The sequence below is a fragment of the Myxocyprinus asiaticus genome, chromosome 1 (assembly GCF_019703515.2).
Source record: "Myxocyprinus asiaticus isolate MX2 ecotype Aquarium Trade chromosome 1, UBuf_Myxa_2, whole genome shotgun sequence".
Taxonomy (NCBI): domain Eukaryota; kingdom Metazoa; phylum Chordata; class Actinopteri; order Cypriniformes; family Catostomidae; genus Myxocyprinus; species Myxocyprinus asiaticus.
Genome location: NC_059344.1, coordinates 22,279,571 through 22,306,541, shown reverse-complemented (window position 1 = coordinate 22,306,541; position 26,971 = coordinate 22,279,571). Strand labels below are relative to the sequence as shown.

The 26,971-nt window shown below is 36.6% G+C and overlaps 1 protein-coding gene across 3 annotated transcripts; it reads left to right on the top strand.

Moving 5' to 3' along the window:
* The first annotated feature begins 1,531 nt into the window (after nucleotides 1–1,531).
* On the top strand, nucleotides 1,532–23,536 carry LOC127448304 (phosphatidylinositol 3-kinase catalytic subunit type 3-like). 3 transcript variants are annotated; one of them, XM_051710928.1, is made up of 26 exons: nucleotides 1,532–1,928; nucleotides 5,376–5,564; nucleotides 5,804–5,947; nucleotides 8,609–8,738; nucleotides 9,012–9,038; nucleotides 9,596–9,682; nucleotides 9,817–9,912; nucleotides 10,101–10,172; nucleotides 11,592–11,696; nucleotides 11,773–11,865; nucleotides 11,957–12,142; nucleotides 12,608–12,750; nucleotides 12,948–13,026; nucleotides 13,103–13,170; nucleotides 13,430–13,535; nucleotides 18,109–18,225; nucleotides 18,388–18,519; nucleotides 18,610–18,738; nucleotides 19,074–19,143; nucleotides 19,245–19,309; nucleotides 20,858–20,942; nucleotides 21,079–21,153; nucleotides 21,243–21,411; nucleotides 21,607–21,697; nucleotides 21,900–22,025; nucleotides 23,271–23,536. In XM_051710928.1, exons 1-26 carry the CDS (start codon nucleotides 1,864–1,866, stop codon nucleotides 23,283–23,285), a joined length of 2,664 nt encoding a protein of 887 aa, XP_051566888.1. In that variant the 5' UTR covers nucleotides 1,532–1,863; the 3' UTR covers nucleotides 23,286–23,536. The 3 variants fall into 3 exon arrangements, with proteins under 3 accessions (XP_051566888.1, XP_051566736.1, XP_051566807.1); XM_051710776.1 differs by lacking the exon at nucleotides 23,271–23,536 and adding an exon at nucleotides 22,917–23,237; XM_051710847.1 differs by lacking the exons at nucleotides 9,012–9,038; nucleotides 23,271–23,536 and adding an exon at nucleotides 22,917–23,235.
* Nucleotides 23,537–26,971: the final 3,435 nt, after the last annotated feature.

The following is a 26,971-nucleotide window of genomic DNA, read 5'->3' as shown; positions in this document are numbered from 1 at the left end:
GCCTGTACACAAACACACCAATAAAATGTTCATTGCAGATACTTGGAGAACATCATGTTTACTGTATGTTAGGCACTCCAAAGACAGACAGCAGTTGCGAATGAATGGCTGATGGAGCTGCAAAATCTGCAGGTTTCATAGCAGATGACTGCTTATTAAACCACCAAACAAAGTTGAGTGTAAAATATGGAGCCCAAAAGTCTGAGACCACATTAAAAACCTGAAAATTTTTGTTAATTCAAATCCGGGAATAAATCGAAAGCTTAAGGTTTTTGGCATTAAATGGAGAAGAAACAATTTTTAGGCTTCAAATCAAATTTGTGACATTGGCCATGTTTTATTTATTTATTGATTGATTTATTTTTTCTCCCCAATTTGAAATGCCCAATTCCCAATGTGCTCTAAATCCTCGTGGTGGCGTAGTGACTCGCCCTCAATCCGGGTGGCGGAGGACGAATCTCAGTTGCCTCCGCGACTGAGACCGTGAATCCGCGCATCTTATCAGTGGCTTGTTGAGCACGTTACCGCGGAGACCTAGCGCGTGTGGAGGCTTCACGCCATCCACCGCGGCATCCACGCACAATTCACCACACGCCCCACCGAGAGCGAACCACAATATAGCAACCACGAGGAGGTTACCCCATGTGACTCTACCCTCCCTAGCAACCAGGTTGCTTAGGAGACCTGGCTGGAGTCACTCAGCACACCATGGATTCGAACTCGCGATTCCAGGTAGTCAGCGTCTTTACTCGCTGAGCTACCCCGGCCCCCGACATTGGCCATGTTAACTAATTTGTTCAAAATGTTCCAGTGAAGCACACAAGTTGCTCTTTGGAACATTTTCAAATCTCTGATAACATAGATCATTCTGTTTTGCATATAATAATAATAATAATAATAATAATAATAATAATTAATTATTATTATTATTATTATAATTATTATTTTTGCATAGGTCTAAGACATGCTGTCAGTAAAGCAAAAGGGGGGTCACACCAAAAACCAAAATGTTCTAATCAATTCAAATCAATTCTATTTTTATGATAATAATAATAATAATTATAAAAATAACTTAATTTAATAAAAATATAAGTTATTAAAATATTTTTTTAGAATAATTTATATAAATAAACAATAATATAAAAACAATTAGTAAATCAGTAAAATGCAAAATAGAAGGCTTTTGGACCCCACTGTATATTATTATAATTCCTGTGGTTGTTTTGGCTAATGCAGCAGTTTTGGCTGCATCCAATGAGTTGAGCTTCAGCAAATCAAAATTATTCGCTGATCTCCAGTGACTTACTTTAATTCTATTTAAACTATGCACATTATCAATGCAAAAAATGAAAATAAATTAATACATCTTATACAAATAATATGCAATTCCAGAGGACTTTTCAACACCTCTGTAGTTTTGTCCTCTTGTACTATCCGTTCTTTAACCAAACAGGAAGCTATCGAGGTTTAACAGACCAAAGCAGTCATTTCTGATTCGCTCAGTTCTTTCCAGCCTCAGCGGTGATCGACAGACTGGGATCGATTAGTTAGGCCTCATTATGATGTTTTCCCCTCTAAAAGCTGATGCGATAATGGCCAGGCAGATGTACATTACAACTTTATTATTGTCTTAAATGAAGACGACAAGTGTTATTGGCAGGCCATAGTGGCTATCCTGAATCAGGCGAAGTTATAACAGGAGTCTAAACTGTTGAGACCAGATCCAGTGCAGGTTTTTTGCTATCAGGGCCCGCAGGTTCTCTCCCACCGCCTCACAAATCTGCATTTTTTTTATGTTCGTTTAATTTAATTCAGTAGGGTTTTTTTTTTTTTTTTTTCTGAACACATCACCGATTACTGAAGATGGACACAGATAAGTTTAACTACGTTTATAGTTGTGATCTGGACACAAACGTCCACCTGAAAATGTGAGTATGTTTGAGGACCTTAGACATTGTCTTGATTGCATAGTGTCAACAGAGATCGAGTAACAGCTCATTTCAGTGGCTGAGATGCTGCTTACACTGTTATATTCGACATAAAACATGTTTTTATTAAACTCGTGTCTTCTGGTCATCTTAACGGGGATGAAAGTTAATATATATATATATATATATATATATATATATATATATATATATATATATATATATGTGTGTGTGTGTGTGTGTGTGTGTGATATATTGTACAATATATACACACACACACACACATATATATATATATATATATATATATATATATATATATATATATATATATATGTGTGTGTGTGTGTGTGTATATATTGTACAAATGCAGAATCAGTTTATAACAGACGTTAAGGAGATGTTCTTTCATTCATCGTTGTTTTTGCGATGTTTACCGAAGAGAGCATGGCAACACCGTGAGGCAGAAGAATAAAGTGTTAAGACGAGTCCGGTGAGAGCTTTTGGATTTTAGAGCTGTCATCTGTCTATTGACATCATTCTCCTTTTGCCCTTGGATCTTAACGAGTCTCTGTCCAACGCGTGCATCATAAATAAAGATCATAAATTATTTTTGTGCGGCTGCACGAGCGCAGAATGGAATCGGTTTAATTTAATTGCGTATTGCATTACGTCATTAGGACAGTGCAATCCCGGGATGCCAGTAAACAATCTTGAGCAAGACATCATCATAGTACAGCGACTGTAAAAGTCAACCTGCATGAAGAAGAGCTGTCATCCTGTGAAGTACTTTGAGATAGCGTCACTGTGTAAATAACGGGGTGATGGAACATTATTTTAAGCAATAGTTCACCCAAAAATGAAAATTCTCTTATCATTTACATCCCAGATGTGTGTGACTTACTCTCTCTGCAGAAGATAAACAAAGATTTTTAGAAGAATATCTCAGCACTGTAGGTCTTCCAATGCAAGTGAATGGTGACCAGAACTTTGAAGCTCCAAAAAGGACATAAAGGCAAAAATAATCCATACAACTCCAGTGGTTTAATAAATGTCTTCTAAAGCGATTCAGTCAGTTTTGGGTGAGAACAGACCAAAATGTAACTCTTTTTCCACTGTACATCTTGCCATTGCAGTCTCTAGGCACAATCATGATTTCAAGCTCGATTACACTTCCTAGTGCTTGACGCATGGCAGAACACTTGATGTCGCTATAGGAAGTGTAATCAAGCTTGAAATCATGATCGCCAAGGAGACTGTTAAAGTCAATATAGTAAAAAAGGACTTAAAAATTTATCTGTTTCTCATCCACACCTATCATATCATTTCAGAAGACATGGATTAAACCACTGGAGTCATGTAGATTACTTATATGCTGCCTTTATGTACTTTTTGGACCAACAGAGTTGAGATATTCTTCTAAAAATCTTCATTTGTGTTCTGCAGAAGAAAGAAAGTCACAAACATCTGGGATGGCATGAGGGTGAGGAAATGATGAGAGAATTTTCATTTGTGGGTGAACTATCCCTTTAAGGCCAGAAAAGTAAAAGTTCATACACCAAACAGAATTCATTCTACATATTGCTTAATACTTTGGAAATAAAAACAAAAAATTATGTTGATAATCTTGTGATATACATCTGTGTGAGTTATATAATATTTTTACCAAAAAACAAAACAAAACCCTAGCATACAGTTTTTTTAGATGTACTGTCTGATATTAAGGGTTTGCTAAACTAACCAGCTGCAGATAAAGGACTATTGCCAAAAAAAGACTAAGACTAATTCTTGACTTGTAACCAAAGGCTTGAGACTTGACTTGAGACTGCCTCAGGGACTTGTGAACATGTCCGCTGTACATTTGAAGTCAGAAGTTTACATACACTTATGTTGAAGTCATTAAAACTAATTTTTTTAACCACTCCACAGATTTAATATTAGCAAACTATAGTTTTGGCAAGTCGTTTAGGAAATCTACTTTTTGCATGACACGAGTAATTTTTCCAACAATTGTTTACAGACAGATTGTTTCACTTTTAATTGACTATATCACAATTCCAGTGAGTCAGAAGTTTACATACAATAAGCTAACTGTGCCTTTAAGCAGCTTGGAAAATTCCAGATAATGATGTCAAGCCTTTAGACAATTAGCCAGTTAGCTTCTGATAGGAGGTGTACTGAATTGGAGGTGCACCTGTGGATATATTTGAAGGCCTATCTTCAAACTCAGTGCCTCTTTACTTGACATCATGGGAAAATCAAAAGGAATCAGCCAAGACCTCAGAAAAAAAATTGTGGACCTCCACAAGTCTGGTTCATCCTTGGAAGCAATTTCCAAATGCCTGAAGGTACCAAGTTCATCTGACAAACAACAGTACGCAAGTATAAACACCATGGGACCACACAGCCATCATACCGCTCAAGAAGGAGACGCATTCTGTCTCCTAGAGGTGAATGTAATTTGTTGTGAAAAGTGCAAATCAATCCCAGAACAACAGCAAAGGACCTTGTGAAAATGCTGGAGGAAACAGGTAGACAAGTATCTATATCCACAGTAAAACGAGACCTGTATCGACATAACCTGAAAGGCTGCTCAGCAAGGAAGAAGCCTCTGCTCCAAAATTACCATAAAAAAGCCAGACTACAGTTTGCAAGTGCACATGGGGACAAAGATCTTACTTTTTGGAGAAATGTCCTCTCGTCTAATCAAACAAAAATTTAACTGTTTGGCCATAATGACCATCGTTATGTTTGGAGGAAAAAGGGTGAGCCTTGCAAGCCGAAGAACACCATCTCAACCGTGAAGCATAGGGGTGGCAGCGTCATGTTGTGGGGTGCTTTGCTGCAGGAGGTACTGGTGCAGTTCACAAAATAGATGGCATCATGAGGAAGGAAAATTATGTGGATATACTGAAGCAATATCTGAAGACATCAGCCAGGAAGTTAAAGCTCTGTTCTAAATGGGTCTTCCAAATGGACAATGACCCCAAGCATACCTCCAAAGTTGTGGCAAAAATGGCTTAAGGACAACAAAGTCAAGATACTGGAGTGGCCATCACAAAGCCCTGACCTCAATCCGATAGAAAATTTGTGGGCAGAACTGCAAAAGCGTTTGTGAGCAAGGAGGCCTACAAACCTGACTCAGTTACACCAGTTCTGTCTGGAGGAATGGGCCAAAATTCCAGCAACTTATTGTGAGAAGCATGTGGAAGGCTACCCCAAACATTTGACCCAAGTTAAACAATTTAAAGGCAATGCTACCAAATACTAACAAAGTGTATGTAAACTTCTAAGACAGGGAATTTTTTTCTATGATTAAATGTCAGGAATTGTGAAAAACTGAGATTAAATGTATTTGGCTAATGTATATGTAAACTTCTGACTTCAACTGTATCATCCTCAGAGACTGAGCAGTAATAGCATTTCCTGTTGTATTTGCTTTGGCAGAGGCAGTCTGGAGGGCAAGAGAGAGCAGAAGAGCTATAAAGCTCTGCTGGAGGACCCCATGCTGCGTTTCTCAGGGCTCTATCAGGAGAGCTGCTCCGACCTGTTTGTCACTTGCCAGGTATTTGCTGAGGGCAAGCCACTCGCTTTGCCAGTACGAACCTCCTACAAGGCCTTCAGCACTCGCTGGAAGTGAGTACATTTACAACGGTCAAATCCTGTATGTCAGAGCAGGAAATCAATCAGAAATGCCTCTGTTAGAAATGGTTCCTTTATATCATCTTCACAGATACTTGTAGATATTTGTACAGTGAGCTGCAAATAGAATGGATCAACTGCAGTTTAAAATGTTGTGTATTTCAATCACTTCTGATATAGTTTTTTTACTTTTGTTTTGCCACATTGCTATTCCTGCCATTTTTTCACCGTAGTTGGAATGAGTGGCTTAAGTTGCCAGTGAAGTACCCTGACCTTCCTCAGAGTGCCCAGGTAGCTCTCACTGTGTGGGATGTGTATGGACCCGGCCGTGCCACACCTGTTGGAGGCACCACGGTGACCCTCTTTGGGAAATATGGGTAAGGATTTAATGGTTACAAGGTTTGTTAAAAAAATTACAGAGCATGGTGACTTATGTATCTCAGCTATTAAAGTCAACATGAAATCAAATTGGATGCTACTTACTTCAGTAATACTTTAGGAATATAAAGGAATATTCTGGGTTATACACTTTAGTTAAAATCAGTTAACAGCATTTGTGGCATAATAAAATTGTCCCTCCTTTAAAAAAAAAGAAGTAACAATCGGGATTACAGTGACCGTGTTTACATGCACTTAAACCTCATGCACTGTTTGGTTGTTTTTGACCAAAATCCATTTTGTTTCTTCAATAAAACTGGTTTCCTTAATCTGACGGGTAATAGACTCTGTGACTTTGTCCATTTTATATCTGAACACACACATAGTTTGGAGTTGATTCGATCAGTCTAAGTGGTAGGAAAAAAGTTACACTTGTACTGTTCCCGGTCAAAAGTGACCGCCATAGGAAATGAATGGGAAACACTAAAAATCACAGATTTTCTTTCATTATTTATCATATAAAATCTCAAAAACAGCCACAATGCAGAAAAAACACACAGAGACATGAAGAGGTGAGACTACCAAACATCAAGAGTGCAAAACACACACACACCTGAACTGGTCAGACTATAAATCAGAACACACACACACCAAAATGAATTGGTGAGACCATAACACATCTACAGTGCTGAACACACACACACACACACACAGACACATTCATCTTGTTACAACGTTATGCCATAAACCTTAAAATGACCATAACAATGACAATTTAAGCAACTTTACTGCTCAAATAATACATAAGTTTTAACAGAAGAAATAATGAAGGTGCTTTTATAACATTTTAAGCTTGACATTTCTACCTTTAAACCCTCCAAAAATTGGCCACATTCACTTCCATTATAAGAGCCTCAGTGTAACCTCGATTTTTGCTTTTTTTAAAGAAAAGGAGGGATGAGTAAAAATAGTTTTTTTTTCTTGTGTTAATCGACATTATGCCACAAATGCTGTCGATTGAGCTTAACTTGTATTGAACACAGAATATTCCTTCAATAATACTTTTGAAATAATGTTTTTGGATTTGGCATGCACAATTCATTGGTTCATGTTATTCCAAAAAAACAAATGTTTCCTTGTGTTTGAATATGCCTACTTCCCTGCTATAAAATATGCCAAAAGCAGTTTGTCATTTATGACTTGCATGACTAGAATGTCTGAATCCTCAGTATTCATAAAACAGTAGGTGAATAGGCAAATGCAGTACATACACTGGACTCGGCTTTTGTCTTTGTAATCTTTCCTTACAATGTAATAACTCCCTCTGACTCTTATAACGCTTTGCTTTTCGGTTGATGTCACCAAAGTCTATTATTTTATAAACCCCTCCTGTTCAAATACATCATATACTGCATAGACCACACTTAGCAAGCTGCGCTGGTCCATTTTGGTGTGAAACTTTTCTGATACTTTTCACTATCGAACCATAACAGGAGTAAAATGGGTTGCAAAGGCCATTTCATGTTGACTTGAAGTTCAGTTCAGTCTTTATTAGGATCCCTTACGGGCAATTTGTTTGCAGTATAACAGCCAGACAGATAAACAACAACACACAGCGCACACACACATTACAATTTCTAAATAGATAATAGAGTAGATATATAAAAACATTAAACTTTTTAAAAAGTTCCTATATGACAATTTAACAATCTGATTGTGCTGGGAACAAATGAGTATTCTTAACAATTACTCCTAATCTTTGGTAGTCTATAACGAGAGCCTGAAGGCAGAATAGTGAACTCTGAATACAGAGTATGATCAATGTCAGACAGTTAGAGCTCGATTTAGAACATTTCTGTCAAACCGATCAGACAGGCATCTCTATTTGTTTCCGATGATCTTCTCACTATTTCTGGCAATGCTGTTGAGTAAGTTTTTATATATCACATTAAGATTCCCAAACCAACAGATTATGGAGAAAGACAACATTGACTCTATATAAGATTTGTAGAACAATTCCATCAAGGTCCTATCTACATTCAATTATCTTAGTTTTCTAAGACAGTATAGAGTATAGGTAGGGCAGTGGTAGCTCAGCGGTTAAGGCTCTGGGTTACTGATCAGAAGGTCGGGGGTTCAAGCCCCAGCACCGCCAAGATGCCACTGTTGGGCCCTTGAGCAAGGCCCTTGACCCTATCTGCTCCAGGGGCGCCGTATCATGGCTGACCCTGCACTCTGACCCCAGCCTAGCTGGGATATGTGAAAAAGAAGAATTTCACTGTATATGTGCAAATGTATAATGTGTGATAAATAAAGAAAATTATTATTATAATTATTAATTATTATAGACGCTGCTGTCCCTTTTTGCCCAGTGCTTCTGTATTTACATCAAAGCACAATCTATTATTGATAGTTGTTCCCAGATATTTATAACTATTCACACACTCTACCTTCTGGGCCTTAATATGAGTGAGCTTAAGAGAATGAGCTTCAGTTCTTAATTCAATAATCATGTCTTTTGTCGAAGTGAATTTAGGAGAATGTTATTCAACTCAGAGAGACAAACTTGACTTGACAGACCTTACTATTTATTTATTTATTATTTTTCATTTCCCCCCCTTATCCTTCTCTGCCTTTCTCACTCTCCCTCTGTTTTCCAGAATGTTCCGGCAGGGCATGCACGATCTGAAGGTGTGGCCGGCCGTAGAGGGGGATGGGACTGAGCCCACAAGTACACCAGGAAGGACCGGCAGCACTCTGGCAGAGGACCAGATGGGCCGCCTGGCCAAGGTCAGTTGAAGAGTGGAGAACAGAGAGATGGACTGAGAGAAATATGCCTTTGGACAGTTACTGTACATGAGGGATCTGTTACATGACAAGTGGGTGGGAAGGATGGATCGATAGATTAATTGATGGAGATGCCGATTGGGTTTATGGAACGTGGAAAGAATGAGAATTGAGAATGTTGTTTGCAAGGGAGTGTGTGTGTGTGTGTGTGTGTGTGTGTGTGTGTGTGTGTGTGTGTTCTGTAAAAGGTCATATTTTAACTGCCCTCTGTTCCAGAGCCCAGACCTGGAGATACTTAGTGATGTGAGTATGAGAGAAAACAAGACAGGAATGCTGAACCTGTGTGTGTATGAATGTGTGCTTGTGTGTTTGTCATATATATAATATATATATACTGTATATAACTGGGAAATGTGTTGGATGGTTTACAAATTTAGCTTTTGTTTTTACTTGTCCCATTTTTCACAAATAGTTTGATTATATTTTCCTTTCTGTGTGCATTGGTTTTGAGGCACTCGTGTTTTGGACACTGCTTGCGTTCACCATTGATTTCTTATGGACTGGTTTGGCCGGTCTTAGAGAATCCTCTCTTGATGGCCTTTAGTAGAGATGTATTATTGTACTAATCATAACTAATTGTTTGTTTAGAAAAGGCTGAGTCATCTTAGTGTGCTACTACTTGTTCTGGCAGCCACTGACTGGCATTTGGCTAATGAGTGTTTTTGTGTGCGAGGCTGTTGATGGCTGACACACAGCAGTGTTATGTTTGGCTAATGGTTTGTGCACACATGGTGTTCTTAGTGTTGATTTTCCTTCTTAGAGTTTTCCCCCCTCTTTCTATGTCTGTCTTTCTCTCTCAGCTGACAAAGGCTCATCGTCAGGGTCACATGGTTAAAGTCGACTGGCTGGATCGCTTGACCTTCAGAGAGATTGAGATGATCAATGAAGTGAGTAGGTTTGGGGTAAAAAGGGCAGTGACTTGAAAACAAATAATGGTTGGAGTCATTGGAGTGCCCAAAAGGAAATACCACAATCATGTCAAATTAAAATGATATATAAAGTGTGCATGTTTTCTCTACAGAGTGAGAAACGTAGCTCCAATTTTATGTACCTCATGGTGGAATTCCCCCGTGTCAAAAGTGGTGAACGAGAATACAGCATTGTCTATTATGAAAAGGTGCATCCACTTTAATTCATATAAAACACTGCATTTGGCTTAATGTTTTTGTTCAGTCATCACTGATACAATTTTTTAATCATTGATGGGTCAAATTATTTTCAAAAGCTGTGTGGCTCACTAGTTAAAATCCTTCAGCCTGCTGAAGTTCAATGGTTTGACAGATTTATGCCCCTCTCTCTTTGCAGGATGCCGATGAGTCCTCCACTTTGCCAACCAGTTCAGACATTGTGAAAGTTCCTGACCCTCAGATGTGCATGGTGAGATGTGCACAAAGAACTTACTCAAGAAGTGGATTTGAAAACATATCATATCTCTCGCTTATGCACTAATTTTGATGAAGTGGAAGGTTGCACACTGACAATAACTGGGTTTTTCCATCCACATATGCCGATCAGCCACAACATTAAAACCACCTGCCTAATATTGTGTAGGTTCCCCTCGTGCCCCCCCAAAACAGCGCCAACCCGCATCTCAGAACAGCATTCTGAGATGCTATTCTTCTCACCACAATTGTACAGAGCGGTTATCTGAGTTACCAAAGACTTTGTCAGTTTGAACCAGTCTGGCCATTCTCTGTTGACCTCTCTCATTAACAAGGCATTTCTGACCACAGAACTGTCGCTCACTGGATGTTTTTTGGTTTTGGCACCAGTAAATTCTAGAGAATTTTGTGCTTGGAAAATCCCAGGAGATCAGCAGTTACAGAAATACTCAAACCAGCCCGTCTGGCACCAACCATCATGCCACTGTCCAAATCACTGAGATCATATTTTTTCCCCATTTTGATGGTTGATGTGAACATTAACTGTAGATCCTGACCTGTATCTGCATGATTTTATGCACTGCTGCCACATGATTGGCTGATTAGATAATCGCATGGGTGATTGTTTTGCCAGATGGGCTGGTGGCACGAGGGGGACCTACACAATATTAGTCAGGTGGTTTTAATGTTATGGCTGATCGGTGTATGTTTATGCAATTTTTGGGATATTGCATGAAAACAAAAATGTTGGATGGAAACACCAAGATGCAAATAAAATCTCCAAAAATGTGCATAAATGTATATGCTTGCTGGTGGTAGATACATTTTTTATGTGATAAGAAGACATGCACATATACTACGATGGAAACACATTTACCAAATGCATTAATAAAAGTCACGTGACTGCCTCAAGCCATGTGAATACATAATTAACTCAAAAAATATCATCAAGATTATCGCATCTCAAATGTTGCTGTGGCTATTCTGAAATGCCATGGCCAAAGCATGTTGTCAAAACTAATGGCTTCAATTAGAGTATCTCCCAGAACTGTCTGACACACTTCTGCTCGCAGACATAATACACCTGCCGTTGAACGCTAGCAAATATGAAGTTCATCAGAGCGTTTTGTCTGCGTGCTTCATCACACCTTTTTTTTTAAAAAGAGCCACAGTAGCCTCAGCATTTATTTTCATTTTGCAATGTCCCAAGACGTGACTATCTCTGAAACACATGGGAAGGAAACGCTGCTTTATTTGTTTTTGCGAAATTCAGATTTTGCATGTATATTAAATTCAGAATTAGAAACAGTAATGTTCGTTCTTTCTGTCTGTCTCTCTATCTGTCTTTCTTTCCATCTCTCTTTCTTTCTTTTGTGTATGTGTTTGTGTACATATGTATTTTTTTCTATTACAGGAGAACCTTGTGGAGAGTAAACATCACAAACTGGCTCGTAGTTTACGGAGCGGACCATCCGACCACGACCTCAAACCTAACGCGGCCACAAGAGATCAACTCAATGTTAGTGATAAAAAGAAAACATGTCGAGATGTCATCAGAGGATTTTATTTGTGTTAACTCTGTTTATCTGTCATAGATCATTGTGAGCTACCCTCCCACCAAGCAGCTGAGCTCTGAGGAGCAGGACCTTGTGTGGAAGTTTAGATATTACCTCACCACACAGGAGAAGGTATGGGATCACGCACACATGATAATCACAGTGTCTTGTTCGGTTTAATCTGCGTCCAGGGAAGGATCTCATTGTGGGTCTGTTTTTTTAGGCCTTGACTAAGTTCCTGAAGTGTGTGAACTGGGATCTGCCCCAGGAGGCCAAACAGGCCCTGGAGCTGCTGGGAAAGTGGCGACCGATGGATGTGGAGGATTCCCTGGAGCTGCTGTCCTCACAGTTCACCAACCCCACAGTCAGACGCTATGCTGTCGCAAGACTGCGGCAGGCTGACGATGAGGTCTGTGTGAAGTGTAGTCGCATTACATTTTTCAAATCTTTCTGTGCATCACATCATCGGATAATAAGTGTTCAATTGTTTAAAATTTTAAATGAAAATTCTTTCATCACTTACTCACCCTCAAGTTGTTCCAAACCTGGATGGCTTGCTTACTTTCTGTGAAACACAAGGCGATGTTGGCAATGTTTGTCTCAGTCTCCATACAATGAAAGCAAATTGTGACTGAGGCTAGCATTCTCCTGTAGTGTTCCACGGGTCTGGAAGAACATGAGGGAGAGTAATGTTGACAAAGTTTTCATTTTTGGGTCAACTATCCCTTTAATGGCATCTTTACAAGCATGTATTTAGTAAACGCTTTGTTCATACATTGTCCACTTTAAAATAAGGTTCTCAATGACAGGAAAACTCCCAAACAGCCCTTGCATACACATCAACTGCTCTCTTTCTCTCTTATATTCCCTGTAGGATCTGTTAATGTACTTGCTCCAGCTGGTGCAGGCATTGAAATATGAGAACTTCAACGATATTCAGGGTGGCTTGGAGCCTGCCAGTAAGAGAGACAGTCAGGGCGGCCTGGGAGAGAGCTCAACACTAGGAGATCTGGACAGGTCAGCTGCAGCCTCAAACGTGTCATTTCCTGAAAGATAATCCTCTCCCCTAATGTATTTAAATGTTACATCGCATACAGTACATGTCCCAGAATGACAATATGTTTCAAAATTTGCATGTACAGTTTCCATAAATGCTCTTGAGTCCAGAAAAAAAAAAAAAAACTAGGAGCATTTCACCTATTTATTTTCTTTAGTTCTCAGATGGTGTCTACCATCACCGTGACGGTCAGCATACATAAAGGCAAAGAGGGAACAGATGGTGAAAATCTAGAGGTAAGTATTAAAAAAAGTTCATAATAGATAAAGTGGATGTGTGTATGTAACAATGTGTATTACCTGTGTTTCACAGCAAGATCTGTGCACTTTCCTAATATCACGTGCCTGTAAGAACTCTACACTGGCAAACTATTTATACTGGTGAGTAATCCTTGTGTTCAACTCTCCATCCAGAAGTACAGAAATGGCACAAGTCTGATCATCCCTTTGACTGATCCTCCCATCAGCACATTATCTAGTGGAATACTGACCACTGATCGTAGTTCTGTCCTTTCACCACTATAAACATCTTGCCAGTCACACTGACTCTATATTGAGGATTTAAAACAGAAATGTTTAGTGAAGTGTAATTTACAGGCATCCACATTCATGTAGTCCATGTGATCCTCTCTCTCTGCAGGTATGTGATTGTGGAGTGTGAGGATCAGGACACACAGCTGAGAGATCCAAAGACTCATGACATGTATCTCAATGTAATGAGGAGGTTCAGTCAGGCTCTGCTCAAGGTACCTGTACACTCTGAACCCACATAGAAGACACATTAATGTAATGTGACAGAATACAGTGTGTAAAACAGAATTTATTTATATAAAAATAAATGCTGACTTGTGCTTTTTTTTCCAAAACATGAATTTTTTATGATTGTAAACAATACTGGTTTCCCACGGTCATGGAAAACCTTAAAATATCAGAGAATCTTAAATGAATAGTTCATCCAAAATGAAGTGCCATCCCAGATGTGTATGACTTTCTTTCTTCTGCAGAACCATTGCAGAAGAATTCCATTTAATGCAAGTGAATGGTGGCCAGAACTTTGAAGCTCCAAAAAGCACATAAAGGCACCATAAAAGTAGAGCCTGACCGATATGAGATTTTTGAGACCGATACTGATTTTAGAGAGGGAAAATTCACTGATTACCGATATGGTGATCGATATAGTTAATGTTTGAGTTGGAATGAAAACAGACTTTTTCTATGTGGATTTTTCACCGATTTTACACCGATATGACTATGCAAAGGTACTCAGAAGGCTGATTTCTTAAATATTTTTATTAAAGAATATTTGACATTATACATTGTAAACAAATTCTAGAAATGAACACTGAGAAAATAAAGAATAAATAAAAATACAATAAATAGCTAAATAAACATCAGTACTGTTTAGTATCAGTCAAATGCTGACCGTTAAAATAAAGAATAAATTCAAATAAAATAAATAACTAAATAAACATCAGTACTGTATGTTTAGTATAAGTCAGTTTCTAACCATTACAATAAAGAATAAATAAAAATAAAACAAATAGCTAAATAAACATCAGTACTGTTTAGTATCAGTCAAATGCTGACCATTTAAATAAAGAATAAATTCAAATAAATAGCTGCATAAACATCAGTACTGTTTAGTATCAGTCAAATGCTGATCATTAAAATAAAGAATAAATAAAAATAAAATAAATAGCTGCATAAACATCAGTACTGTTTAGTATCAGTCAAATGCTGATCATTTAAATAAAGAATAAATAAAAATAAAACAAATAGCTAAATAAACATCAGTACTGTTTAATATCAGTCAAATGCTGATCATTTAAATAAAGAATAAATTCAAATAAAATAAATAGCTGCATAAACATCAGTACTGTTTAGTATCAGTCAAATGCTGATCATTTAAATAAAGAATAAATAAAAATAAAACAAATAGCTAAATAAACATCAGTACTGTTTAGTATCAGTCAAATGCTGATCATTAAAATAAAGAATAAATAAAATAAATGGCTAAATAAACATAAGTACTGTTTAGTATCAGTCAAATGCTGATCATTAAAATAAAGAATAAATAAAAATAAAATAAATAGCTGCATAAACATCAGTACTGTTTAGTATCAGTCAAATGCTGATCATTAAAATAAAGAATAAATAAAAATAAAACAAATAGCTAAATAAACATCAGTACTGTTTAGTATCAGTCAAATGCTGATCATTTAAATAAAGAATAAATTCAAATAAATAGCTAAATAAACATCAGTACTGTTTAGTATCAGTCAAATGCTGATCATTTAAATAAAGAATAAATTGAAATAAAATAAATAGCTAAATAAACATCAGTACTGTATGTTTAGTATAAGTCAGTTTCTAACCATTAAAATAAAGAATAAATTGAAATAAATAGCTAAATAAACATCAGTTCTACTGTTTAGTATCAGTCAAATGCTGATCATTTAAATAAAGAATAAATAAAAATAAAACAAATAGCTAAATAAACATCAGTACTGTTTAGTATCAGTCAAATGCTGATCATTTAAATAAAGAATAAATTCAAATAAAATAAATAGCTAAATAAACATCAGTACTGTATGTTTAGTATAAGTCAGTTTCTAACCATTAAAATAAAGAATAAATAAAATAAATAGCTAAATAAACATCAGTTCTACTGTTTAGTATCAGTCAAATGCTGATCATTTAAATAAAGAATAAATAAAAATAAAACAAATAGCTAAATAAACATCAGTACTGTTTAGTATCAGTCAAATGCTGATCATTTAAATAAAGAATAAATTCAAATAAATAGCTAAATAAACATCAGTACTGTTTAGTATCAGTCAAATGCTGATCATTTAAATAAAGAATAAATAAAAATAAAACAAATAGCTAAATAAACATCAGTACTGTTTAGTATCAGTCAAATGCTGATCATTTAAATAAAGAATAAATTCAAATAAAATAAATAGCTAAATAAACATCAGTACTGTATGTTTAGTATAAGTCAGTTTCTAACCATTAAAATAAAGAATAAATAAAATAAATAGCTAAATAAACATCAGTACTGTTTAGTATCAGTCAAATGCTGACCATTAAAATAAAGAATAAATAAAATTAAAATAAATAGCTAAATAAACATCAGGGGCCGGTTGCACCAGCTGTACGTACGTTACAACTTAGCCTAGTTGTGGCGTAAATGGGCACTAAGTTACAATTTACGCTCTACTAAATATTTGAGTTGCACCATTAAATTTATGTATATAAATGTATGTAAATATATACGGCAGCCTCTGACCAGGAGTAACAGATGGAATAAAAAAGCAGACTGATATTTAATGACATCAATGAGCTCATGTTTTGGTTGACAGGAATCAGTCCTTTCGACATATATGATGATGTTGACATTTACACTCATTTACATTTACGAGAGGAGAGAGAGAGAGAGAGAAAACTTAAGCGGCTCTTCAGCATGAAACCGATCTAACGGTGCCGTTTTTAGGGTGCGTCGCCCGGTGTCAAGTTTCAACACATTCAAAATATATATAGGATATTAAAATGAATAAATGTCTATTTTTCCAGCCTGTTGTATTAGTATGTATCACCCTTCATTTATTTTAGATACAGTTCCTATATATTATTATTTAAACGGCGCAAATATACTATTTATTAAATCTACTTTTATTACGTATCCTATTTTAATGTCTGGAAAACCAGACTTCTAAATATTACATTTTATAAATGCAACGACTGTAATTGTTCGGTTGAAGGGGGTACCAAACTGAATCCTAAACAAAACATTTTGGTGAATACATGTTTACTCATTAGCTTCCAATCAACCGACTAGTCTAAAGAGAAACCAACCTTCAGAAAACAGTAAAAAAAAATAAAAAATTATGCGACACATTTAAAATACTTGATCTATTCCAAATCTGATGCTAAATTCTACTGAAAAGGGGCATTTATCTGCGAAATACAGGCTGCTCTGGAAAAAGACGGTGTGGTTGTTTCAAGGAGCACATTAGCTTCCACTCAGCTGACAACAATGAAAGTAGCTACGTGATTAGCTAGTTAGCTATAAGCTCGTTGTCACGGAGAGCAAAAGATGGACTTTATTTACTTTCCAGCATTGCGTCTCACCAACTAGGCAACAGCGAAGCGTGAAATCAACACTCAACAGACACAGTCCACCACTGCACTGTTGTCTGCTGAGCTGCAAAATGATGTTCTGATGTTTACCTTTCAATCTGCTACATTACTGACTGCACTGACAAAATATAGCTGGCTAACAGCAAACAGATGTGATAAACATGAGTGACATGGTTGTCAGGGACAGGGTTAACGTTATATTAGTTATATAAAATGATGGGGTAATTTTTTATTTCCAGTTTGTATTTCACAAACTAGTTAGCAATTTAACGAGAAGAGACCACTCAAATCCGCACCGTTTAACACCGCCCTGTCTGCAGAGCCACCGTCAGTTAAGAGTCAGCTCTGTAAACAATGGAGCCGGAGCACGCTCTACTGGACAAACTACGGTATGACACCAATTCTAAAGCTAATTAACAATTCTAAGATAATATTGGCCGACCGATATATCGGTACATAAAAGTAAGGTGTTGATGAGAAACAGACCAATATTTTTTTTTATTTTTTATTTTTATTAAAAATGTTGGCGATTCCATTCTTTGTGCATATCGCCACCTGCTGGTCAAAGGTGGAGATTTATAGTAAAAAAAGGACTTAAATATTGATCTGTTTTTCACCCACACCTATTATATTGCTTCTGAAGACAATGATTAAACCTCTGGAGTCGTATGGATTACTTTTATGGTACTTTTATGTCCTTTTTGGAGCTTCAAAGTTCTGGCCACCATTCACTTGAATTGAATGGACCAACAGAGCTGAAAGTTTCTTATAAAAATCTTCAATTGTGTTCTGCAGAAGACAGAAAGTTACACATCTGGGATGGAATGAAGGTGAGGAAATAATGAGAGAATTAAAATTTTTGGGTGAACTGTTCCTTTAAAACTGATTTCCAAGATGGAATCATAAACTATTAAAATGTCATGGAAATTTCTATTGTGAATATAAACTTTTAAGGTTGCTTTTATGCAAGAATATTTTATTTCTTGTTCGGTTCTAAAATATTTAATCAGCTAGATATTGCTCGTTGTGAGTGTTAAAAATCATCCAGTAATCATAATTGACTGGAAAAGTAATTTATTATAAATAGACATTTATGAGAACCCTGGATGAAAAATATGGTTTTTGTAAATAGAGGTTTTTTTTTCCAAAATATGTGATGTGTGTTTCTGTTGTCAGGGCGATAAGAGTGTGAGAGTGATGCGCTCCCTGCTGGCCTCTCAGCAGACGTTTGTAGACCGATTAGTGCAGCTGATGAAGGCCGTTCAGAAAGAGAGCGGAAACCGCAAGAAAAAGGTATGAAACATTATAAAGCATAATAACAACACATTATAATGATTCTGAAGAGACTACATTTTAAAAGGTTAAATAGTATCAATATTACTAACTATTTTAGATGTTTATCAGTCGCAAAACCATGTCATATCTGAAGTTTCATATGATGTGTGAACGTCTCAGACGGAGCGGTTACAGGGTCTGTTGGCTGATAATGAGAAGGTGAATCTGTCAGAAATCGAGCCCATCCCTCTCCCTCTGGAGCCTCAGATCCGCATTAAAGGCATCATACCTGAGACTGCCACACTCTTTAAGGTATTGTGAATCCATCTCTCTTTATTTATGTTGTGTATCTATTACATAGTGTCACATTCATCCATCTGTTCCTGTTTCTCTCTCTCTAAGAGTGCTCTGATGCCAGCAAAACTCATCTTTAAGACAGAGGATGGGGAGCAGTATCCTGTGATCTTTAAACATGGAGATGACCTGAGACAGGACCAGCTCATCCTGCAGATTATTTCACTCATGGACAAGGTCTGAAAAACTCATTGCTTCTTGTCACACGCACCCGTGCACACACAATGTCGTGTAGTGTAATGGAACCTTTAATAGGGTCCTACCATCACTTCTATTGATTTTATGTGAAGCTAATTATAATTACTATAGGCTAACTCTAAACCTTACCCTACCCCTTAAAGGAAACTTGAAGCATTTTCAATATAAAAAAATATTATTTGCTTTATTTATTCATTGTTTTTCCTATGAAGTATGTCCCCGGATGCCCCCAAAGGTCAGAAGTAACACCCAAACAACAAACACACACACACACACACATCTATATACTGCCTTAACGTCTTTATTTTCAACAGCTGCTGAGGAAAGAGAATCTGGACCTGAAATTGACCCCCTACAAAGTCCTGGCGACCAGCACCAAACACGGTCAGTGCAAAGCCACAAGTCAATCACTGTCTGTCATACTTCTGATGTGAGAGCCTCATTTCTCTCACTTGAAGCGCTGGATGTGGATGTTTTTTCTGCAGGTTTCATGCAGTTTGTGCAGTCTGTGCCTGTGGCAGAGGTTTTGGCCACAGAAGGAAATATTCAGGTAATATTCAATGTACATTTGTAATCTCATCTCATCACAGTTCTTTAATATAAATCTATTTGCGTAGTCACTATGCATTTCTTTTCCGTTTTTTCCTTTGCCTTAATGTGTTACCAAGATTGTTATGTTACACAAATAGAGTGTATATAAATACATGGTGTATATTCTGAATATTTTTTGGAAGTCATTCTGAATAAAGCACTTGCTTACAGACACGTTAAGCAGTTTCTTTTGTATTTAGTGGTAACACTGTACAATACGTACAATACAATTTGTTAACATGAAGTATCAAACCAACAATGAACAATTTAAAAGAAAACATTTAAACAGCATTTTTAACAGTCTTGGTTAATGTTACTTTATAAAATACAATTGTTTATTGTAAGTACATGTTAGGTTATAATGCATTAACTAATGTTAACAGTGCATATACTTATAAACATTTAATAAAAAATTGTGGTAACACTTTACAGTAAATTATAACATTAGTTAATACATTAGGTATCATTAACTAACAATGAACAAAATATTTATTACAGCATTTATTAAGCTTTGTTACTGTTAGCTAATAAAATTACAATTGTTCATTGTTTGTTAAAGTTAGTTCATAGTGCGTTAACTGATGTTAACAAATACAACTTTAGATTTTAAAAATGTATTAGTTTATGTCGTAATTAACATTAATAAATGCTGTAAAAGTATTGTTCGTTGTTAGTTCATGTTAACAGATGGCATTTTATTGTAAAGTGTTACCAAAATTGTTAATAAAAAAACTTTTAAAATCAACATGTAAAGGAAGTTTTCACCCCAAAATGATAATTCTCACATCATTTACATAAAAAAAAATGATTTCTTCTATGGAACATAAAGATTTTTGGAGGATATATGATCTGTGTTTGTCCATACAATGCAAGTCAATGGGGACCAAAACTTTTGAGTGCCAAAAGGACGTAAAGGCAGCGTAAAGGTAATCTATATGACTTGAGTGGTTTAATCCAGTGGTTTAACACTCATGCATAATTACGAGGAAGTGTAATCAAGCTTCAGATAATGATCATGCAAAGAAGACTGTTAATGTCAAAATTTATAGTGAAAAAGAAGTTATATTTTGGTCTGTTCTCACCCAAAAACGATCATGTTACTTCTGAAGACTCGGATTAAACCACTCAAATCATATATGGATTACTTTTATGCTGCCTTTTATTTGCTTTTTGGAGTTTACAAGTTTTTGTCCCCATTGAGTTGCATTGTATGGACATAAACGCATCATATCTCCCTTAAAAAAAAAATCTTTGTGTTCCACAGAAGAAAGAAATTCATTAGAGTTTGAGACAACATAAGGGTGAGTAAATGATGAGAGAATTGACTTTTTTTTTTATTTATTTTTTTTAACCAAGATGATTAAGCATGCTCATGTTAAGGTAGGTAACTGATGTTAACAAATACAACCTTATTGTAAAGTGTTGCCTGTTTTGTAAATAAATAAATAAATTACTAATTGATTACTAAGTAACTTGTGTATTCCTCCTGAATGATGTCTCCATGCAGAGTTTCTTTCGGAAACATGCTCCAAATGATAAGGGGCCATATGGTATCAGCTCTGAAGTCATGGACACATATGTTAAAAGCTGTGGTGAGACTCATTTTATGTGTATTATTATCTATTAATACTGTAATCTTCATTTACTTGTATTAACTCATGATGCACTTTAAGATGTTATTAAAATTTTAATGTTTGTCACACCATTATGATGTTTTTGTGTTGTCAGCGGGCTATTGTGTCATCACCTACATTCTAGGGGTGGGAGACAGACATCTAGACAACTTACTGCTCACAAAGACTGGTACACTGTGACAGATCACACTTTTTAATGACTTGTATACATTGAATAAAACAGATCGGGGTGTGCTGATCTGTGTCTCTGACTTGTAGGTAAGCTGTTTCATATAGATTTTGGATATATTTTGGGTCGGGACCCTAAACCCCTGCCACCCCCCATGAAACTGAGTAAAGAGATGGTGGAGGGGATGGGGGGCATGCAGAGCGAGCAATATCAAGAGTTCAGGAAACAATGCTACACTGCCTTCCTGCACTTGCGCAGGTGAGTTCCTCACAAACCCACATCAGAGATTCTCTCATGACCCATATTTTCAGCAATAAACAAATCAAAGACCTACTTCTATCTTTTTTTTTTCATTCTTAGATTTAGTATGTCAGTGAGCTGACTCACAGTGTTCCTTGAAATCATGGAAATGCGTAATCTTGTTTTTTGTTTGTTTTTTCACCTCTTATGCAGATACTCTAACCTCATTCTGAATCTGTTCTCTTTGATGGTGGATGCTAATATTCCAGACATTGCACTAGAGCCTGACAAAACTGTAAAAAAGGTTTGTTATTAAGACGTTTTAGATTTTCTTGGAGGACCAGAAATACCACAGTCCAATAAAATACGTCTGACAGAAAAGGGGCTCTGGCATGAGGTGCATATGGGGGATCTTCGACTGATAGGAAAAATTTGAATAAACTGTATATTCAAATCATGTAGACCAGTCGATTTTAACCTGTACATTCTGTGTCCGCCCACTTCAGGTTCAGGACAAGTTTCGATTGGACCTCTCAGACGAGGAGGCGGTGCATTATATGCAGAGTCTGATTGATGAAAGTGTAGGGGCATTGTTTGCTGCAGTGGTTGAGCAGATACACAAATTTGCACAGGTATGTACAGTTTGTGTGGATAAATGGTCCAGTTTTTAGTGGTGGACCGATATGTTTTTTGGTTTGGGCAGTGCCGATACCTAGAGTGCTGGCTGTAATGCCTGTATAAAATACAATTGGCATGATGGCAGAGAGACGTACACAAATGCTGATATTGCAAAGGGATAGTTCACCCAAAAATGAAAATTCTCTTTATCATTTTCTCACCCTCATGCCATCCCAGATGTGTATGACTGTAACACATGAAGGTTGGGCAAGGAGGAAGCGGGAACCTGCTGAACAGTCAAAATAAATTTTAATGGTCAACATAATCTTAACCAACATAAAACATAAGGTCACACACACAACGCGGCCGCATGCGTCTCTCTCTCTCTCGAACCGGCGTCTGATCAGCTGATTCAGCGCCGGCTTTGCTTCATCACGGCCCGGCAACGCCCTCCTCCTCGTCGCAATGACTTTCTTCTGCAGAACACAAACAAAGATTTTTAGAAGAATATTTCAGCTCTTTAGGTCCTCACAATGCAAGTGAATGGTTACCAATTTTGATGCTCCAAAAAGCACATAAAGGCAGCATAAAAGTAATCCATATGACTCCAGTGTTTTAATCCATATCTTCAGAAGTGATATGATAGGTGTGGATGAGAAACAGAGTAATATTTAAGTCCTTTTTTGCTAGAAATCCTTCTCCCTGCCCAGTAGGGGGTGATATGCATGAAGAATGTGAATCACCAAAAACAGAAGAAGAAGAATGTGAAAGTTAAAGTGGAGATTGACTGAGCAGCGAGGAGAATTTATAGTAAAAAAAGACTTCACTATTGATCTGTCTCTCACCATTGATTTAATCACTGGAGTTTTATGGATTACTTTTATGTTGACTTATGTGATTTTTAGAGCTACAACATCTTGGCACCCACTCATTTGCATTGTATGGACCAAAAGAGCCGAGAAATTCTTCTAAAAAACTTCATTTGTGTTCTGCAGAAGAAAGAAAGTCATACACATCTGGGATTGCATAAGGGTGAGTAAATGAGAGAATTTTCATTTTTGGGTGAACTATCCCTTTAAACACAATATTAACTTTTTACATGCAGAAAATGTACATTATCCACTGGCAAGGCAGTTGGTAGATTTTGAAACTGACATTAGAGAAAGTGAACACTTCTGTTGGCCAAGGACTATCAGTCTATTAATTGGCATAACTGATATGTTGGTCTATCACTTACACTGTATATTTAAAATCTACAGTATTGGCGCAGATAAAGTGATGTCATGGAGGCTGGCTGTCATGCAATCAGTGAGAAACAGATAGATGGACAGCAAAAACAACTGAATGACAGAGAAGAGAAATGGACAGGTGCCAAGGCCACAATACTTGTGACATCATGTTTTCACTATGAACCGTTCATGCACAAGGTCTGGACTTCATTGAATATCTTTGTATATATAATATAAGAGTAATAAAATTAACTGTTTGTGTAAAGAAAAAGACTGCCAAATAAAGATTTAAACTTGAGTGTTTCTTTGTTTATTGGTCAGTATTAATTTTGGATTTACCTCATTGTGCCATTTAAAGCATGTAGTAAAGTATGTATTAGCAAGTATAAAAAAAAGTCCATAGTCCATACAAAAGTTAAAATTACGAAAAATAAATCATTCGTTAAATGCACATGTACAGCCTTTGAGCTGTCAATTATGCGTTGGGGGAAAAACATGTAGTTTTCTGTTTATGAGTGATACTGATGAATATGGTGCCTTTAAAGGTTTCGCAGGATGGGGTTCTGTTCTTGGTTCATTTTGTGCAGAGTGAGTCAGCTAGTGAGTCATACTTTACTTCGAGGACCATGTCCTACTTATATTTGCCAATTCTTTGAAATTAAACTAATTGTTCAAAGTTGTTCAAAACTGTAGCTAAGTATTAAAAAACTAAAATTTTTCTACATACAAAATCATTTTAGACATTAACCTGGCATCAGTGCCTCAAGATAAACCACATTGAGAAGCTCTAATACATGAACAGTATTAAGTCTTCAAATTTAGTGATTAAAAACCTGGACTGCAGTAACTATACCTGCGGTTCTCAAACTGGGGCCACTGCCTGGTGGGCCGCCATTTGGCGCCAGGGGGGCGGCAGAAAGATTATAGTTACTATTACATTATTAATAAAAAAAATGTTTCCAGTTATAAGCTACATGTTCGGGGCTCTACAGAAACATTTTTGTTTTGGAGAGCTTGTGCCACTAAGTTAATTTTTTAGGGGGCAAAGTCAAAAGTCAAGGGGCAGAGTTCAGTTTTTAAAGACTTTTCACAATAGCCTACAATATGCACAAGCAGGCATTATAATACTTACTTCAGAATTCAGAAACAGAAGATAAAGGCTTCTTGATACCTGACAAAATACATTATATACCTTTGATAAAAAATGTGCAAGTTATGTTTTCTTTTTTCAGTTAACCAACTACACCAGTCGTGACTGACACCTTTATGAAAATATACTGAGAACATTTTATACTTTCATTAGTAATTAAAAAACATTATAGAATTCTTCACAAATTAGTGGTTCATGAACATTAATTTATGTTAAAGGAACACTGTAACTTGTGGACCTCTAGTGGTTGAAGCATAGAACTGCAATTTACTTGCAGAGGAACACTGTTTTGGTAATTACGTCAGTTGGGCTTTGGCTCTGCTGTCCTGCGCGGATGAATCTGATGGTTTGAGGTGTACCGGTATAATCATGGTTACAGGTGATCATCTCGCCCCCTCCCCTCAATAAAACAAAAAATATATATCTTATTAGCAGGTAATTCGAGTATCTTTCGCTGTTGTTTTGTCTTACTGAAAACAACTGTTTCAAAATAAATAACGTTACAAAAGTTAGGTAACGATGACATTAGACATAATGATTGGTGGAAACTATTATATCTTAGCTTGTAGGCAAATAGACCAAAGTAGTAACTGGTTTAGAAATTGGCATTGTTACCAGCATAAAGTATTTTTTTCCTCAACTGTCCTTCCTTGAAAATGGAATCAAGCACTGCAGTACCACAATCCAATAAAATGCCCCATTAGAGTGGCTAAAGCTATCTAACGAACTACCACGCTGAGAGCTTCCTGGCTAACTATCAGTCCAATAAAATATCTTACCTGTCGTGAAAGAAAAAGCCTTCTCTGGGACGGTTTAAAATCCTTGCTGATCTCGGGGTTGTTGCCACCTCTGAAAAAGCCAAGCCAAAGTTTTTTTGCGTTTTATTATCACGGGCTCTGTCGCTCGCTTTCCCTTTATGTTTGTAGACTGTTCTCAGTTCGAGATTTCTTATCTTGAAAACGGGCGATTTCCCCAGAGGGTTGCCATTTTGAACGATCCATGGTCAGTGTCGCTTTGCTCGTTGTGACTACAAGCTTTCAGCTTCAACTACCACACCAATCACCACACATACACGCGCTGAAGTAGCTCTGGACCTTCTTTTCTTTATTTATGGACATGACGTAATTACGCACGGATGACTGACGGAAATATACAATTTCCCGCCAAATCCGTCCCGACTTAATATAAATAATTATTATAGGCTTACCATAGTGCATCGGGGTCAGGCAAATACATGGTTTGGAAGACAGATTGTTGGTGCACTTGATCATTAATGACATTTAGTTCTTTTGTAATAAAAAAAAATCTTACATAGTGTAGGTTTAAGTTTGTTTTTTTTGCGTCGTGTAATTGTTTTCTTATGTTAACACGCTTCACGTCTTAACCGCTTTGCTGTTTTTCTCAGGGTCTTGTGCCTGAGCGACACATTTAAGACATTTAAATGTCATTTACCATATTTTAAAAACATTGATGAATCATTCAAAACACTTCCATCACTTTGACAGTCAAAAAACAAGCAAGAATGAAACTCAGCTGAAATGTGATATGCCTATGCGGCTTCACTCTCTTCTCGGTCTGCATGTGCGTGTGAGAGAGAGAGAGAGAGAGCGCTCATCCATGTGTGAGAGAGAAACCTTGTTTTTAATGCAAAAACAATTAACAAGCCGATTTAAGTGTACTTTTAAACAGGGACTAAAAACAAAAGTTTTTCATTTCGATTTGTTCTGAGCAAAAACTGTATTTTTTTGTTCCGGTTCAGAAGTTCCGCAGCCTCCTTTCCAAATGGTAACCGGTTAGAACAAAATAAAAGAACGGTTAATAATGTTCTTTTAAAAATGACAGTAGTCTGCTCTAAGGGTATAGCCAGATCTCGCAAGAAAAACAAGCAACATGGTCTGGAAAAACGAGCCCAAAATAAGACACTTGCCTCACCAAAATAAGCCAAAAGAAGCAATTCAAGTTTTTTCCTGTGTGGTGGATTTATCAGCATAGAAATCATAAGCAGTTAATTAACAGTAAGGTATCATTTTAATTACAGATCTGCTTCCGAGTCAAAACACAGCAGCATCAAATCTGTATTAATGCATCATATCTAACAATAATTAAGTGAAAACTTGGAAACAATTGAGAAATGTACTTTTTACCTCTAATAATATTTTCCTTGTATCTGGATTATCCGTGCATGTATACTGTATGTAGTAATTATACATAGTTGTTAAAAGGGTCTTCATTCACAGAAAGCTACATCCACAACAGGCAATTAGGCAAATAAATGTGTGATGCAGACGTTTCTTTCAGGTTCAAAGCACATTTCATTTTTTTTCAGGCAACATGAAGTGTAGTTCCAAAAATGTACTGTGATAAACCCTTTGGCTACGTGAAACGAATGAAATTCACTGGTTATTATAACCAGTTACCAGCATTTAAAATAATGTTTTCAATTGAAAATCACTTTGTTCCCGTTTTCAGTTACGTTCTGCACAAAATGTAGTTCGTTTTCGTTTTTTGAACCGCTTTAAGTCCCTGTTTTTAAAAGTATTTTGCTTAGGATAGATGAATTAGTGAGTTTTATTCTGATGGT

Coding starts and splice junctions, on each gene's coding strand:
- LOC127448304 (XM_051710776.1), top strand. CDS start 1,864: ATGGACACAGATAAGTTTAACTACGTTTATAGTTGTGATCTGGACACA. Junction 18,226..18,387: donor GCGGAAACCGCAAGAAAAAG/GTATGAAACATT, acceptor TGAACGTCTCAG/ACGGAGCGGTTACAGGGTCT. Junction 21,412..21,606: donor GCCTTCCTGCACTTGCGCAG/GTGAGTTCCTCA, acceptor CCTCTTATGCAG/ATACTCTAACCTCATTCTGA.